At 36.9% G+C, this 17609-nt stretch overlaps 1 protein-coding gene across 27 annotated transcripts in view; it reads right to left on the bottom strand.

The window, feature by feature from the left end:
• Positions 1–6138: 6138 nt before the first annotated feature.
• PICALM (phosphatidylinositol binding clathrin assembly protein) overlaps positions 6139–17609 on the bottom strand; it is a 100212-nt gene continuing 88741 nt past the window's right edge. For 14 of the 27 annotated variants that reach the window (XM_045483721.1, XM_045483723.1, XM_045483702.1 and 11 more), the window contains 2 exons: positions 8781–8883; positions 7464–7510 (listed from right to left, as the gene is read on the bottom strand). In XM_045483721.1, coding sequence (XP_045339677.1) covers positions 8791–8883 — 93 coding nt within the window. In that variant the 3' untranslated portion in view covers positions 7464–7510; positions 8781–8790. Of the gene's footprint in view, positions 7511–8780; positions 8884–17334; positions 17580–17609 lie in introns of those variants that run through there. The other 13 variants (XM_045483730.1, XM_045483728.1, XM_045483729.1 and 10 more) reach the window with 2 other exon arrangements.

The raw sequence follows: 17609 nt of genomic DNA, 5'->3' as shown, positions 1-17609 counted from the left end.
AGCAGCAGGTGCCTCACTCAATGACAGAAATACTCTCTGAAGGGAAGAATGCTCTTCAAAGACAAATATTATGCAAATTGTCTTCTGTATATGTTCATATTCCAGGCTATCCATTTGCTTTTCTTTCATCACTTACCCCATCTCATCTTCAGTCTGACAACCACTCAGCATTTCCCTTCCTCCCATTGATTTTGCAACCTATCTCATAATGCTACATTGTTTTCACCTTTGAGATATAATTGACAACATTTTAAAATATTTAAAGTACATGATGTGATGATTTAATATATATATTCTTTGTGAAGGGATTCCTCCCATAGAGTTATATACACATCCAACACCTCACATACTTACCTTTTTGGGGGGTGGTGGGGGGTGAGCATTTAAGTTCATTCTCTCAGCAAATCTCTATTATATGACACAGTGTTATCAACTATATCACCATGTTATACATTAGATCCTCACACCTTATTCTCTTTATAACTTAAACTTTGCACCTTTTTACCAACCTCTCTCCCTATTTCCCCCACCCTCCAATTTTCTGTTTCTATTATTTTGACTTTTTTTTTTTCTTTTTTTCAGAATCCACATATAAGTGAGACCAGGCAGTGTTAGTTTTTGTCTGGCTTATTTCACTTGGCATAATCCCTCCAGGTTCATCCAGGTTGTCATAAATGACAATAATTTCCCTCATTTTTAAGAATAAGTAATCAATATTCCAGTGTGTGTGTGTATGTATATGTATATATATCTTACAATTTTTTAAATCAATTCATCTGCTGATGGACACTTAGGTTATCTCCATACCTTAGGTTATCTCCATACCTTCACTATAGTGAATAATACTTCAGTGAACATGAGAGTAAGGTATCACTTCAAGATCATGATTTTGTTCCCTGCAGATATATACCCAGAAGTGGGATTGCTGGATCCTAGTTCTATTTTTAATTTCTTGAAGAAACCCCATCCTGTTTTCCCTTGTGGCTGTACTAGTTTACATTCCCACCAACAGCACACAGAGTTCCCTCCTCCACATCTTCACCAGCATGTTATGATTTCCTGTCTTTTTGAAAATAGTTAATCTTCAGCTCTGTTCTTTTCCTGGTCTCCATTAATCCTTTACTATATATCCCTTAATAATGGAGATAATTCTGGGATTTATCCCTGAACTTGCCCTTATTCCACACTTACACAGTTGTTTCTTTGATAATCTCAATCCCCCTTCCCCAGATATATGGTGCTGATAAAAACAGCTTGTTACAAGTCCACCTTCTCTTTATTCCAGATCCCTTAATACTGGGATTTTTATGGAGGCTTCTAATGACTGGCTTGGTTTTTCTAGTGACCAGCCTTCATTCTCTGAAGGCATCCAGGAGCCAAGAGTTGCCTCATTAGAGCAAGACACCCCTGGCACCCAGGAAATTCCAAGAGATTTAGTAATTTTGTGTCAGGAACCAGGAAGGCCAATTAAAACAAGAGATGCTCCTAGGACTAACACTTAAATTGTAAGAGTTTTAGGAACTCTGTGCCAGGAGTAGGGAACAGAGACTTATATTTTCTATAATTTCCTATTATCCTATTGTATTGTTGCTTTTAGGCCAGAATGACACCAGCTTAACCTTTGTAAGATTAAGTGAACCGTCATTCTTTCATTTCTACTTCGGAGCCACTATGTGACGTAAATTCTATCACAAATTATTAAGGTCCACATATGAGTGTAATGGTTGTAAAAGATCAGCTCCGAGCAACAGGTGTTATGAACACCAAACAATGGGCACAGCCATCTTTATTGGGCTTCGTGTCATCTCTGTCCCCCCCCCCCCCCCCTTCTACCACAGTGCCTTTGCCTGCCTTTTCCAGGCCCTTGGAGCCTCCTTCGAGCAATTACATGGAAGCGAAAAGCTTTTCAGTTCCTACCCTACTTCAGGACAAAAGTGACCAGAGAAATACAGATTTCATTTTGTGCCTTTTAACATGACCCCTAAGTTAGCTGGCAGTGCCGTGGGGTGTGCCTGATGCTTCCATGTAAAGTGTTCCAGAAAGGCCAAGGAAATCAACTGGAAGTTCTGCATTAGTGCAGACAGCATGGAGTCCAGGTGCAGATGGGGAGTGGGGATGATCTACTTTGTTGATACTTTCTTCCCTACAGTCCCAGTCGAGGGGCAAGGACATGATAACCCTGTGCTTGTTTAAATGGGGGTATAAGACAGCTGACAAGCACCCAGTCTCAAGGGAGACAGGCCGGGTGCCTGAGTGTGGAAGGCTCAGACTGAGCAGGTTAGCTCCCCAGGCGATTTGTAAGCCTTCTGATCCTAATAAAAACAGGCAAGGATCCTTATTCGGGGCTCTTGTCTTTTCCTGGACATTTAGCCATCTCCCGCTTTCATCCTGAGTCCTACTCTCTTGCCAGACAAGAGAGAACTTTAGACCCAGAGTCTATGACAGTGCAGCCACTCTGGAAAACATTATGGAGGTTCCTCAAAAAAATTAAAAATAGAACTACCGTACAACCTAGCAATGGCACTACTAGGTATTTATCCAAGGGATACAGGTGTGCTGTTTCGAAGGGGCACATGCACCCCAATGTTTACAACAGCACTATCAACAATAGCCAGAGTATGGAAAGAACCCAAATGTCCATCGACAGATGAATGGATAAAGAAGATGTGGTATATATATATATATATATATATATATATATATATATATATGTATATATATATATATATATATACACACACACACACACAATGGAGTATTACTCGGCAGTGAAAGAATGAAATCTTGCCATTGGCAGCTACATGGATTGAACTAGAAAGTATTATGCTAAGTGAAATTAGAGAAAGACAAATATCATGACTTCACTCATGAGGAATTTAAGACAGAAAACAGATGAACATAAGGGAAGGGAAGCAAAAAGAATATAAAAACAGGAAGGGGGACAAAACCTAAGAGACTCTTAAATATAGAAAACAGACAGAGGGTTGCTGGAAGGGTGATGGGCTAAATGGGTAAGGGGCATTAAGGAATCTACTCCTGAAATCATTGTTGCACTATATGCTAACTTGGATGTAAATTAAAAATTTTTGGAAAAAATACACTAAATGTGATGAGCACTGAGTAATGTATTCGTTTGTTGAATCATTATGTTGTGCACCTGAAACTACTATAACACTGTATGCTGACTATACTTCCATAAAAATAAAAGGATTGTAAAATATATATATTTGTAGCTAAAAAAAAAAAAAAAACCCTCCATCTCCCCTTCTGCCCCTGCCCCACTCGTGCATGCACGTGCACACTCAAAAAAATTACGTTTCGTAGCAGATAACTATTCTATGGTTTTTGTGTGTTTTTAAGTAGGCTCCAAGTCCAATGTGGGGCTTGAACTCATGACCCTGAGATTAAGAGTCACTTGGTTTACCACTGGGCCAGCCAGGTGCCCCATGGAAGAGCTATTCAAAAAAAATTTTTAATGTTTTATTATTTTTGAGAGACAAAGTGTGAGCAGGGGAGGGACAGAGAGAGAGGGAGACACAGAATGTGAAGCAGACTCCAGGCTCGGAGCTGTCAGCACAGAGCCTGACGCAGAGCTTGAACTTGTGAACAGTGGTATCATGACCTGAGCTGAAGTCGGACACTTAAAACGAGAAGCCACCCAGGCGCCCCTGGAAGAGCTAAATAAGAACCTATTGGAAAACAAAGCTTCTATAAAACTTTCCCTTCCCTTTTTTCTCCTGTCTGACTACCATCAGTGTAACCTACTATCCTGCCTCAAGAGAGTTGTACCTGCTCCCTCCCCCATACCACAGAAAGAACTTTACACAACTTTTAACAATGTAATTTCATATATGGCTTAAGAACTCAACTTGTATGCTTCAATAACAAATGGGGCATTCACTAAATGCTTACATGAAAATTAGACTAGAAATACTAGCTAAAGACTTAGAAAACATTTCTAATTGGTGGCACACCAAAATAGATGATGATACTGCAGCTCTCCATTCAGAGCCCAGACAGCAGAATTCCAAGCTAGTCAGACCCATGGAAGGTAACAAGTATGGCTGAACAAAGAACTAAGCTACTTGGGGAGGCCACTGATGGAAGCTGTGAAGCCATCTATTTTCCAAGAGTAAGCTCATCTGGCTGTGTGCTGTGACCTCTCCATACAGTCTGTGACCCAGCCACTGCTGAACACATGGAGCCACACACTCATCCTGAGTACTAAGTACATCAGTACTCTGAACCTCAGACTTTGGAAACATGTTTGGTGATGATGATGAATAAATTATTCAGTTGAAGGAGAAACTTATCCCATAAAAGCCTATTTTTCAGGGGTCATGTTTTGTTGGTTTGTGGAGAAGTAAAAAATTCCTAGTGTAACATAGGTCTTTTCCTAAATATGGACTCTCACAGTCACTGGTTAAGAAAAAGACAGCTTTAAAAAAATGAGTGGCTCCGTTAAGCCACCTGATCTCGGTTCAGGTCATGATCTTGTGGGTCGTGAGATCTAGCCCTTCACTGGGCTCTGCACTGACAGTGTGGAGCCTGCTTGGGATTCTCTCTCCCTTCTCTCTCTGCCCCTCCCCTGTTCATACTCTTGCTCTCTCTCAAAATAATAAACTTTATTTTTTTTTAAAGATTTTTTTAAAGTTTATTTATCCATTTTGAGAGAGACAGAAACAGCAGGAGTTGGGGAAGGGCAGACAGAGGGAAACAGAGCATCCCAAGCAGGTTCTGCACTGTCAGCATGGAGCCCAATGTGGAGCTCGAACTCACAAAACCATGAGATCATGACCTGAGTCGAAACCAAGAGTTGGATGCTTAACCAACTAAGCCATGCAGCAGGCACCCCTAAATAAATTAAAAAGTAAAAAAAAAAAAAATTAAATTAAGAAATGCTGAATGATAATAACGAGATGTTAAGCCAAAAGCAAAAGACTAATTTTGAAAATGATTTGGGACAAGTATAGCTGCCCTCTGTAGCTAATAATCTAACTTCTCTCTGCAGCCTCCACCAACTTGGTATTTGGGAACTAAGATGGTTTGGGCATGTACAGGCTTATAACCTAATAATATAGTTATGCATTCAACAGCTAAGTTACCTCACTTGTTACATTGTGATTAAAGTTAATATGATCATATATTTTGTATATTTCCTAGTCAATAATGTCTGGGCATCAGAGCAGGAAGCAGGAAATGTGCTTCAGAGAGGAAGTCCATGTGGAAATGAAGAGTAGTCATCGGTCTACACTGCACAGGGATACAAATCTTCGTTTAGTTTATATACCTGAATTAACAACAGCAGGTCATAAAAAGGACAATGGACCATGAAACTAAAGACCAGACTCCTCTATTAGCTTATCAACCTGATCAAGTTCCTTTTCTAATTCCTGATTTCAATTTGTAAAATGGGTAAAATATGGATAATACCTATCCAACAAGCCCAGAAGTTTTTTCAGCAAAGGATGAAAATATTTACAAAGCACCTTCATAAACATACAAAACACTACTGCTGCTGTAATTATAAAAGGACAAGCCATAGACCTGAAATATGAACATCCACTCAACATAAGACAAATCAAAATCTGTGAGAATGTTAAGGAAGTTAACTACAAAAGTACAATTTCCCAGTTTATATGAAAATGGTTTAATGGCAGTGAAACTTAAAAACTAGTAAAGTTAACAAAGTATATTGGCTACAGATGAATTTTTTCCAACCATGGCAAATACTATGCAGATAATTATCAACACAAAGCCTTTAATCCCTTTCTCATGTACTCTGAATCCTACTTACTCTTCAATATGAAACACGATACAGTCAGAGGTTTCCTTGGCACAATAAACACATGCATTAATATGCCAAACATCAAGCATTTTCTCCCTTAAACTTACCTGACTGAAGGCATCTGATCAAAAGACATAAACAATTTTAGTAAGTAGTTTAGATTATCAATGAGTCTAAAAAGTGACAAAAAAGTACAAAGAAAAATCCATAAAGAAATTAAGTTAAAACAAATAAAATTTACATTTTATTAAATCAGCAAATATAATCACCTGGGTATATTTTTATTAGCAAAAAATGATACTGATGTTAAGGAAAAAGGAAAAAGGAAAAAAATGCACCTCAGACCAGAATACCATAACAAAAATTTTGTGGAAGCTGCATTTTATTTGAAAATCCACCCATTTTTGCTAACATACATTTTAATATTGTAAACAAAAATAGAATCTGCAGAGACAATGCAACAAGTATGCTTAAACTCATGTACAGAATTGCTTTCCTACAACGAACTGTCCTTCTTAAGGCCCCTCTCAACCGAAACGTTAAGATGTATTTACACAAAGCACCGATCAACAGTGCAGTTTAATTCTTCGTTAACTAAACTCTTGGCTAGACATTAACTTTAAAGATACTATTTCCCCTTATTTAAAAGGTACATGATCATAACATGGCATGAGCCAAATAAAAGGTTTCAAGGATTTTGTCCCCTTCCCTCCCCCCATAACACCTCCTAGAGTTTTACTGAAAAGAAGGAAAGTCTTGAAGTGAAAGCAATTCCTCACATTCATTTTGGAAAGGCCCTAATGTCAAATGGAAAATAATGACATGCCAAGCACAAAGCAGTAAAGTTCCTTCCCAATGCACTAATGCTGAATTTAAAATGTAGTGCTTTTCCTAGTCAGTGAACTGTTCCCTTGCAAAATCCTAGGCACAGAATTGACTATAAGGATTAATGCATTTATAATGCTTCCCTAAATCCCATAGAGACTGAGAATTCTGAAGCGATTCAGACCTATGGACTTGCCTTAAAATATTTAGTGCTCTGTATGTCAGCTGAAAAGCATTCGGAATCAGATTCATTCTTATGGATAAAAATCAAACATACTGTTTACATCCATACTCATTTTCATAAGGAGGTCTGATACAATATTAATGTTACGTAAATTGATAATCATAAATAAATACAAATACTTAAGGAATGTCTACTGCAAACTGAATATATAATTTTTTAAAAGAAAAGTTAATTTTAGTTACTGTTTCTGTGTCTGTGAGGACTGGAGAAAAGAAAGATACTGCATAATTAAGAATTATGATTTTGATCCCCCCAAAAGAGTCCTGTTGCATTACAGGAAAGGACACAGCTCTTCTCTCCAGGCAGCTTTTCCAAATACAAATTTCACACTTTCCAAATAAGGGCTTTTTTCTTGGTAGGTTACTGATTATGGGTATTAATAAGAGTTGAAAGAACTGAAGGGTTAGTCACCAAAAAGATCTTAGTCTGAAATCATGGCAATTCTTGGCTTTATAAACTGTATTGATACGTTCTCCTATATACTAGTCCCAATTTCCTTCATGGGCCTTCACTGGGTTACTGTAGCATCCTAATGGAAGAAGAGAGTTTAAGAGACAGCAGTTTGGATTTTGCTCGAAGTAAGTATTTGCTGCTTGAGCACTTGTCTTTTTGGAATAATTCCATTCTCTTCCATCTAGTTACATAAACTGTATCTGGAAAAAAAAAAAAAAAGAGTGTAAGTTGATTCACTGCATTCTAGGAAGTCTTCTCACAAATAAAAATGCTTTGTGGCTTTTACCATTCAACTGGCCCAGAAATGTTTATAGCATGTTTATCACAACGCTGATCACCAAACTGAGTCAGTATTATCAGCTTATCATGTGTCAAAACTCAATATGTAAAGACTAACTATAGGGACTTCAAATAGATCTTTCTAATTATTAAAAACCAAGAGATGGGGAAGAAAGAATATGAATGAGCAACTTTTCAATAACAAGTTCAGAACATCTCTCCATAAACACAAATATTCTATGTGAAAAATCTCATTTAGAAAAGCAAAGTTGTGAATTATTATTTACAAATGATGTCATAAAATTAGAGATAATTGAGGGAACTGTAATACGCTTACTAAATCATTTCTTTACTAACATAAATCAAAATCTAAAAGATCTACACAGGAAAAGATTTCAATAGGGCATCACTATTTGCTCAGATACTTCACTCATGAATTCCCTTAAACTGTTCCTCCAAAGACATTACTGAAGTAGATGTGCTAATAAACTTGTCAAATCAGAAGAATACAAACTCTCAAAGATCTAGAAGCTATATATCTACACACTGGGGGTTAGAGCACCAAGAAGAACAAATTACACTGTCTTCCAACAAAAAGAGGCAGTGTGAATCAAACACAGAATCCTTCTATCAAATAGGACAGAAGTGTTCCCTTGCCCTTAATTTAAAAATAAAACAAAAGTCTGTTTTGGGGAAAATGTTACTATTTTTAAATGAAAAGGCACACATAAACATAACACTTTAAGAAACTGTTAAAATGAATTCTTCACAACTAACATTCAAAGACATTATATTAAAACTAGAGATGCTCCTAATCAAGCTCTAATCCAGTGTGTAAAATTATGTTTTCTATGCAAATCTTTTAAGACTGATGAAAATACCCAGTTTTTAAGGGTGGTATTTGATCTCATCCATCTGCTGTGGGCAGTGGATGCTCACATGTAAACATGAAAGATGGTTCTTTGATTTCACACCTTCTAATTATGTTAAAGGTATTTTCCAAAAGTTGTTTGTCCTTATGTCCTATTTTGATCTATTTTTATTCTTCACCTAAAGAACAGAGAAGGAGGAGGAAAAGAGAGAACCTAGAGTCCTTTAAAGAAACAAAGGAGAAGAGTGAATTGTGTTTAACACTTGATAAATTTTTAAAGTATATAAGTCCCCATCTCCCCCAACAAGCAGCAATAATACCTAAAGTGATTTATAAGAAATCCTCCAAAGAGAGCTCTGCAAAAGGGTCCTTTCCTGAAGCTCTGTGAGGACTGTGACTGGAGGGGCTGGATGCTGCCGACAGCTGGGGGAAAAGAAGACAGAGAGAGGGAAAGAAAAAAAGATCTCTGAATGACAGAACATGAAAGCAGAAAATGTAATGAAAGAAGAAGTGGTTTTTGTTTTGTCATCTTTAATAAATATAAAGACAGCCTTTAGAGAAAATGGAATTATTAAAACAAAAGTTTCAATCACATGTCAATTTAAAGGGTATCCAAATGGCATGTGTTTTTCAGAAAACAAATTGTTTCTGAAATTCCAGAGGAATAAAGTATCTTATTCAAAAAGGTCGATAAAAGCTGACCCACAGTTAAGACTTCTATTGGGGGTGCAGGGGAGAGAAGAAGTGCTTGTGATTTTTTCCTTTTTAATTGAGGGAAGATGGCTTCGTGTATCCAGGCTATCTGTCAAAAGCTGTGCAAAGTCCAACCTCAGTCCAAACCAAACGCATCTAGCTGCAATAGTCTTTCCTTCCTTCCTCCTAAGAGGTGGAAGGTCACACTTTTTTCACATGGAGTTGTCACCTGCCTGTTTCTCTGGATATGCTGTAGCTGATGCATATACTAAGAGGTGAAAGTGATCTTTGAGGTCACCTAGTCTAACTGCCCACATAATACCTTGAATATAGGGAATACTTCAGATCTTTGATTCTGTTTTCTACTTTATTACATTTGTTTGATTCTTGGAATTAGCTGCTATCATTTAATTTGAGGCAAATCGTTTATTAAACTCAATAACATATCTTTAGTATTCCTTCAAAGAAAGACAGTTCCTGAAGAACAAAGATGTTCATTTTCCTATGTCACCAAACCTACTTTGAGTATTTCAAACCAAACCCGACCCATTTTAGTTTGGAGTAAACTTTTTTATGTTTTTTTTTTTTTTTTTAATGTTTATTTATTTTTGAGACAGAGAGAGAGCATGAGCGGTTGAGGGGCAGAGAGAGAGGGAGACCCAGAATCTAAAGCAGACTCCAGGCTCTGAGCTGTCATGGGGCTGGAACCCAAGAACCGTGAGATCATGATCTGAGCCAAAGTCGACATTAAACCGACTAAGCCACCTAGGTGCCCCTAGTTTGGAGTAAACTTTAATTTTTTTTTTTCTCTCCCCCTGCAAAAGAATGCAAAGGCATGCAAGCACGGGGCTATTATGAAATGAGTCGTCCTTTTAGGGATGTTCAATTGAGTACTAAATCAAAGATGATCAAGTGGGAATGGTTTCAATTCATACTTCCAACATTCAAATTCTATAACAGATTTCAAGCCTCATAATCTGTCTTTGCTAGTTGAAGGTGATCTCATTTCTACCTTTAATTTTGTTTTTAAGAAAAGCATTATAGAAAATGGATAGTCAATGACTTTCAGCAAATATTACATCACAAGTACATGCAATTTGTTATTGTAGATGCCAAAGTCAATTTAAAAGTTGAGAAATCATCCTCAGTTATTTTAGTGGTTGAGTCATTTTCCTGATCCATACTTTGTTCTCAGAAATAAATGTTCTAAGACAATGGAAAGAGACAATGGAAAGATGATGGAATTACACAAGCAGCTACAGACGGGAGGATGGAGCAGCTCTCTGGGTTTGGGGATTCAAATAACATCCAGGTAGAGACAGATTAAGGTGCAGCTTAATTGAAAAGACGTCTCCCCACTTCAATTTTGTTATTATTTTTAATGTTTATTTTTGAGAGAGACAGAGACAGAGCATGAGCTGGGGAGGGGCAGAGAGAGAGAGAGAGGGAGACAGAATCTGAAGCAGGCTCCAAGCTCTGAGCTGTTAACAGAACCTAACGTGGGGCTCAAACTCACGAGCCTGAGATGAGCGACTGCGCCACCCAGGCGCCCCTCCTACTCCCCACTTCAGAGCAAGCATGGATGACCATTCAGAAACAAGAATGATTGTATGCAAAGTGATCATCAGTCACTGAGCTGGATAGAGTCTAAGATTAACTGGGTTTCTCTCCAAAACAGATTCTTTCACTTGAAGTTAGAAACAAAAACAACAAAAATCCCTGCTTATTGTGGATAGATTGCATCCAAAATCTGAAGTCTCCTATGAGAGCTCACAGTAAAATGTCTTCTTAAATCACATGTTTTATGAGGACAGCAGGCAGTCTGAAAACCTGCCAGTCCCAGAGGAAAATGCCCATTCTATTCTTCTCAATGTGGAGCATACTGATAGGGAGAAGTCCCACAGGCTTACAAATAATGTTAAAGAAGATCAGTATCTTTGGAGGGGGAAAGTGCCAGTTTCTAGTTACTACTAGTCTCTTAAATTGGTAAAATCTACACACGTTTATCTTACATTTATAAATATGTAGCTAAATTAAAACGTGAGAAAACAAGATCTAATACCCCTGTAGTAAGTTTCAAATCATCAATGCTCATCCCAAGCATATGAAATGATGGCCCAAATTGGTTTGGCTGACTGGAGAGTGCTAAGGGAGGGGCCACGAAGCAGCCCTGGACCACCTGTACCCACCTCTTCCTGGCACCTGTACCAAAGCACAGACACATGATGCACTGGTGAGAAGTAGCCAGTTCTGAGTAGTAAATAAGGATAAAAAAGTAAAGGAAATATACTGTAATAGCCCAATTACTGCTCAAGGAAAGGAGGAAGAACAAAAGAGCAAGACAGGGCAACAGGATCTGGTGGGAGCACCTGCAAGTAAAAGAGCTGACCCTCCTTTACTTAAGTGAGTAAATCAGAGCCTATGTAGGGCTCCAGTACTAAAATACAACTAATTTAAGAAAAAGAAAAAAAATCCAACTATCTTCATTAACTGTGAAATCACCAACTTTTAAAAGTCAGCAAAAATCAAACTGTAGGTGACCATTCCAATTAAGTCCTATTACAAATATGCCATCACAAAAAGACAAAACATAGCCAATTACCCATTTATTTCAAGTAATATTCTCTATACCAATTCCCACAGACCTATAAAAAATTAGCATACCTATCACAGTTTGTTCAAATTCAACTGACCTATACCACAAAGGAATATGCCCTTTAAAGAAAGTAGTCATTTACCGTGAGTCTAATACAGACATATTACTTACTCTTCCTTTCTCATTTTATAGGAAAATAAAATATTGAGAAGCAAAGGGCAGCACATAAACAGAAGCACTAAGATTACAGTTACTTGTGTAACTGATGATGGTAACTCTTAGCTGAAATTCTTCTACCCCTTCCCTCCACGCTAATCAACCTTTAAAAAATAATGTTGACATGAAAACAAAAATTCTAATGTTACCAAAAACTTTTGCTTTTATCTATAGAGCAAAGATTTTTTTGGTTATAGATATCTTTCGTATAATAAAGACAGAGTACAGAAAACATAAGTTATCTTTAATAAATGGCAAACACACTTAAAAGGTTTTTTTTTAAACAAAGAATTCTACTGCTACACCAAATGTCATAAAACAAAAATGGTTACTCCTTTATTAGAGTCCTGTCCAACAGCACAGAAAAAAAATTTCAGGTTAGAACAAGAAAATAACAGCAGTCTCAGAGAGACTAGTCCAAGTGAAAGCTTTGGAGAGAGTGAAGAATTGATATTTAAGGATAAACTTCTGACATATCATTGGCTCTGCTTAAAATTCTTAGAGAAGAAGCAACTTTGCCACGTCTTTTCTTTCCATATGAATTCTGCAGTCACCCCAAAGCCTGGGTAGCAAATAGCAATGCTGTAGAGATTCACTTTGTCTTTGGTGGAGAAGTGAAGTCAACATCTTAAGAGAAAAATGGGTATTACTTCCTTTGTCCGGGATGACAGAGTTTCGAAGAAGGATGGCATTGAATCTAATCCTGGCTTTTTTATGAAATGTTTAGACTATCTAGACCTGATATGTGTGTCTCCCTTTAAGACTATCTTGAGAATTAAAATATACATAAAGCAACCAGTATGTTGCCTGGCATATATTAGTAGCTCAAATGCTAATTACACCTACAATCAAATGCTCTTCTATTCTTAAATAAGAGCCCAACTCTGAATCTATGTTGCTCATATTCTTCCACTGTGTTCTCAACACTGTTTCTCTTCTAATCGTTCTTATTGTGCCATCAACCAGTCACTTGTTTGTCCATATTATACTCACCTTAAACGGAGAAAATATACTTTACCTGATTCTTGTTCAGAAACTAGCAACCATTTACACATAGTAAGCATTCTATAACATGTTAAATTAAAATGCTTTTTGGTGATAAAACATGCTGTGTATAAAAATAAAAATGATCTACAAAGTAGGACATTAGAAATAAAACCTAGAACTTCTCTCTTAATTTTTACCTATTTAACACTTCTATTTTTGTATATTGCTGTAGGAATATATAATTTATAAATATACATACACTAAGGGTTACATGCTTAAAAAAAATATTTTCCCGATAATGCTGTACAATCAAAACACTCAGAGGCAGAAATACCAGTTATAAAACTGAACACAGAGTTACAGAACATCAGGACAGGAAGTTGTTTTTGGATAATATGAACATATGAATATGAACAGGACATGGCCAGGACACTAGTGGTGCAATTGGATCCAGTTGCATAGGAACATAAGTATACAGTGTTGCATTCCGGTATTTTATATTAAAGATAAAGCTATTACTCCTTTGTCCCTGTGAAGTGTGGCTAAAAGGATTTCTTTACTGTGGAAGGTAGAGGGCCTGCCCTGTAGGTTTACTCTAGTACCTCTGATAACTGCTTCTTGGGTTTGTGCTCAACATAACCCCATCTTGGGTTTCTGCCCATCAGTAATATCACAAAGTTATGCCACCATTACTCCTGTCACCCTCAAAGCACTACTCATCTTGAGGGCATCAGACTACTGCTAGAGTCTATAATAATTTACAACTGTTAATACGGAAGCAATAAGTTATTCCAAAATGGCATCTAACGTCATCTCATTAGAATTAGGGCAACCTACATTGACCAATAGTTAAAGAAAACCAAACTGGAGAAAGGGAAACAGATTACAAGATTTCCTAAACTCTGGGAGAAAATATTAACTGATCTAGCTAAAAATAAACATCTTCTGTATATCATAAGTGCTTCCTAGAGTAAGAGAAGTCCTTTTAAAATCCTACTTAATGGGTGGGCATCACAAAACACTGGCTCAACTTAGTTGAAATAAGTGCTCACTGCTGATTCCTACTAGATTTCAACTTCTTACTCCTCAAAAAACAAAGAAAATGAAAAGCTAAGGTTTATGTCAACTGGTGCCAGAAGACAAAATAATGAAATGTGCCTATAATGTACTACTTATTTGCCATTTATTGGAAATGCAGCACTTCAGCTTGGCTAAAAAAGTTTTTCCAAACTGTCTTCCATATATGAGCTTGCTTTTGCCTGATTTATATACTGAGTTTCCACTAAAAATTTATATATTGAATATATATTGAATTCAATATATACTGAATTTCCACAAAAAAGTTTACCCCTCCCCCAAAACAGAGTAGTTTTTTTATTTGGTCCAAACAAATATTTCAATTATTATAAACTAAAGTTTTATACTTCTGGGTAACACTATCTTCCATAAATGGTGAGCCAATTAAGGTGCTTCTGATACAGTCCTGAAGAATGATGTATCTTGGTTCTTAAGAACGATGTCCACAGTACACTGCACATGTGGACAATCAATGCCCTAAAGCACGCTGTGCTCAGCCCGACTTCCCCATCTCACCACTGTGGCCTATGCCTGCGTATTTACATCTGATGTTGTCAGACAATAGTGAGTCGTAATTAAGGTTTCAAAGTAATGAAGTATGAATTATTTACAATCAAGATTACTTGTAATGCATGGAAAGAAATATAAACTGTATTAGAATTGGAATATGGAAATAGAGACAAGCACTGAACATGAAGCAACCTTATAAAATTTCCTTCTAAAAACAAAAACGTTCCTTATAATAACCAACAAAGAAAAACAACAAACCTCCACATCCCTAAGTCAATTTCAAATATTTTTATTTGATTCTTATGGCAAACATAAAGTACACAAGGTAAAATTACCATTTTACAGATAAGGAAACTGAGGTCCATGCAAGTTACTTAGGCAACTTGCCCTGAAACACTGTTAGTGAGAAGGTGACACTACTGAATTGTGTCCTCCCACAAAAACATGAAGACCTACACCCCAGGACCTATCTCTGAATGTGACCTCAGGGAAACAGCGTCTCTGCAGATGTCATCAAGTTAAGATGAAGTCGTTAAAATGGGCCCTAATACAATGACTGGTGTCTTTATAAGAGGGAAATGCCACATGCAGACAGACACAGGAGGATGCCACGTGACAGAGGCAGAGACTGAAGTGCCAACCAAAAAGTGACTGGGGCTACATCTTTCCCTCTGAAAAGAAGAAAGGAAGGATCTTACTCTGGAGGATTTGGAAGGAGCATGGCCCTGCTGACACCCTGTTTTCAGATTTCTAGCCTCCTGAACTGTGAGAATACACTTCTGTTTTAAGCCATCAAGTTTGTGGTCCACCTTGTTACAGGCAGTCTAAGGACACTTAACAGTAGACTCAAATGCAGATCTGCTGACACCAAGGGAGGTGCTTCGTTTCCTCTCTAAAATCTGCTATCCCAATTAATTTCAACTTAGCTAAAATTTATGGCTATATTTAACATACAGGAAAAAATTATAGTGAGAGTAGAGAAATAATTTTTTAAAAGGGACTTCTCTAGTAAATGTTAAACAGTCAATAAACTGTTGTGTTTTCATCTATACAGTGCTGTATATGGTCACTGATGTTCATCATGAAGATTTTGTAGAACTTTACAGTCATTCAAGATTTTAAGAATATGTTCTGGTTTCAAGACAAGAAATTAGATCTCTACTTTTTACAAAGAAAGTCCTCAGCAAAAACCCAGTAAGAAGGTCTTACTCTACAGGTTGTCTTAATATCTTCAATTGTCAGCAGATGGGACTCCTCAAATTTTTGAACTGATTCACGTGTGCCCTGGGGACTATAGAACCGCTCTCACCTATGGTGCTAAATCCCAATTCCCAAAATAAATTTCCTTACAGTCTACCAGGCAAGAATAAATGAGCATAACACACTGCTGACAAGGCAAAAGGCCTTTTTCACAGAAATCCAGCTGGACAGATCAGCTGACAGAAGAGGCACTGCCAACACCCACAATTAATGCACCAGGAAAGTTTAAAAAAAAAAAAAGAAAGAAAAAAAGAGAAAGAAACTAAGCCCCAATAACAAAAAGAGTTACTAATTCTGACACACAAGAAAGTCATTAAAAAGGCAATTTTTTGTAAAACTTGAATTATTCCTATATCTAACAGTGTTCCTATTTAGAAGGGTAAAAGGCACTCACAACAAGCCTTTGTTTCCTTTCAGACACTTAACTGATGTCAGACTTATTTAAAATTGGCCAAACTGGCCATTACAAACAAAACACAGCATCCATTTTGCATCTTTAGCCATATCCTCCATAAACAAAACTGGCAAGCCTCCATTTAAAAAACAAACAAAAATATAACAATACCAATCAAAACCAATAAAACTCTTAAAAGCTATTTTAAAAATTAAATACCCAAGTGTAACATTCTGTTTTTCATATTGCTTTTGGGAAAATAGATTGGTATGGAATCAGAGTGAGTTTCTCATACAAGGAAGTGATAAGAACATAACTAACACAACATTCACTCCCACCCACCCCCCACCCTCCGCCCTTAGGATCTTCAACAACATCTAAACTGCCTGATATTCAATAAAAGAGTGTTATTTCACATCATAATGACTTTCAAAAGAAAACTGAAACTAACTAGATTAACTATCTCCATGCTTCTAATACAATAGCTGCATATTGTAATGCAGGGTAAGTTTAACAAACTACTGGTCAGCAATGGACATTTCCATGTATACACCAGTAAGTATCAGTAAGATTTACATAAAACACCATTAAGAGAGGTGTAAGAGTCCCATTCTACTCTAGTTAACAAAAAGGCACACTTGTAACAAGCCATTAAATAGTGAATGAAACTGAGAGGAAGCACAGACGAGAAAAAAAAAAAAAATCACTAACCACAGGGAGCTGGTATTTTCCATGTAGTCAAACATCTAGGAAGATGCACTAATGTAGAACACATATATATTTTTTAAGCTACAGTGTTGGGCATGAAACCGAACATAATCCCCATCTTTTTAAGCAACTAACAGTTACACAAAACTATCTAAAAAATACAGAATAAGCCTGCACAAAAAAATGAGATGAGAACAGGGTAAGTGTATAGAAAGTCATAATTTCACTACTATAGTGAATACTACAGTGTAGTCTATTAAAGACAATATACTAAAGAACAGAATAGTAGTCTGAGCTAACAGCCATCTGGAAGGTATTAGCTAACAGGCACTAATGCAGCACTTATAACCTAGATATAATGTAGGACACAGAACATATTGTTTGGAATGGCTCATTAAATGTAATAAGATGAACATATCTAGGAGGGCTGAGATACTCTCAAAAATATTAACTTTATTTAGAATAATCACAAGACCAGAAGATATAAGTAACGTTCTGGGTGAGTAACAGGACTCAAAAAGGCACTTCAAGGAGCAGGGAAAGATTTCTGGCACTAGGTTTAGTAGTGGGATTTGATTAAAAGGTTCTATTTTAATGGGATTTCATTTTACATTTAAATTACCATTTCATTTACCACGTACAAAGATGGTGTTGGTCTTCAAGTAAGTAGGAATCCAACTGAAAAAAGGGGCGGAGGAAATAATGAGA

The sequence above is a fragment of the Leopardus geoffroyi genome, chromosome D1 (assembly GCF_018350155.1).
Source record: "Leopardus geoffroyi isolate Oge1 chromosome D1, O.geoffroyi_Oge1_pat1.0, whole genome shotgun sequence".
NCBI lineage: Eukaryota > Metazoa > Chordata > Mammalia > Carnivora > Felidae > Leopardus > Leopardus geoffroyi.
This window is presented reverse-complemented; position numbering and strand designations above follow the sequence as displayed.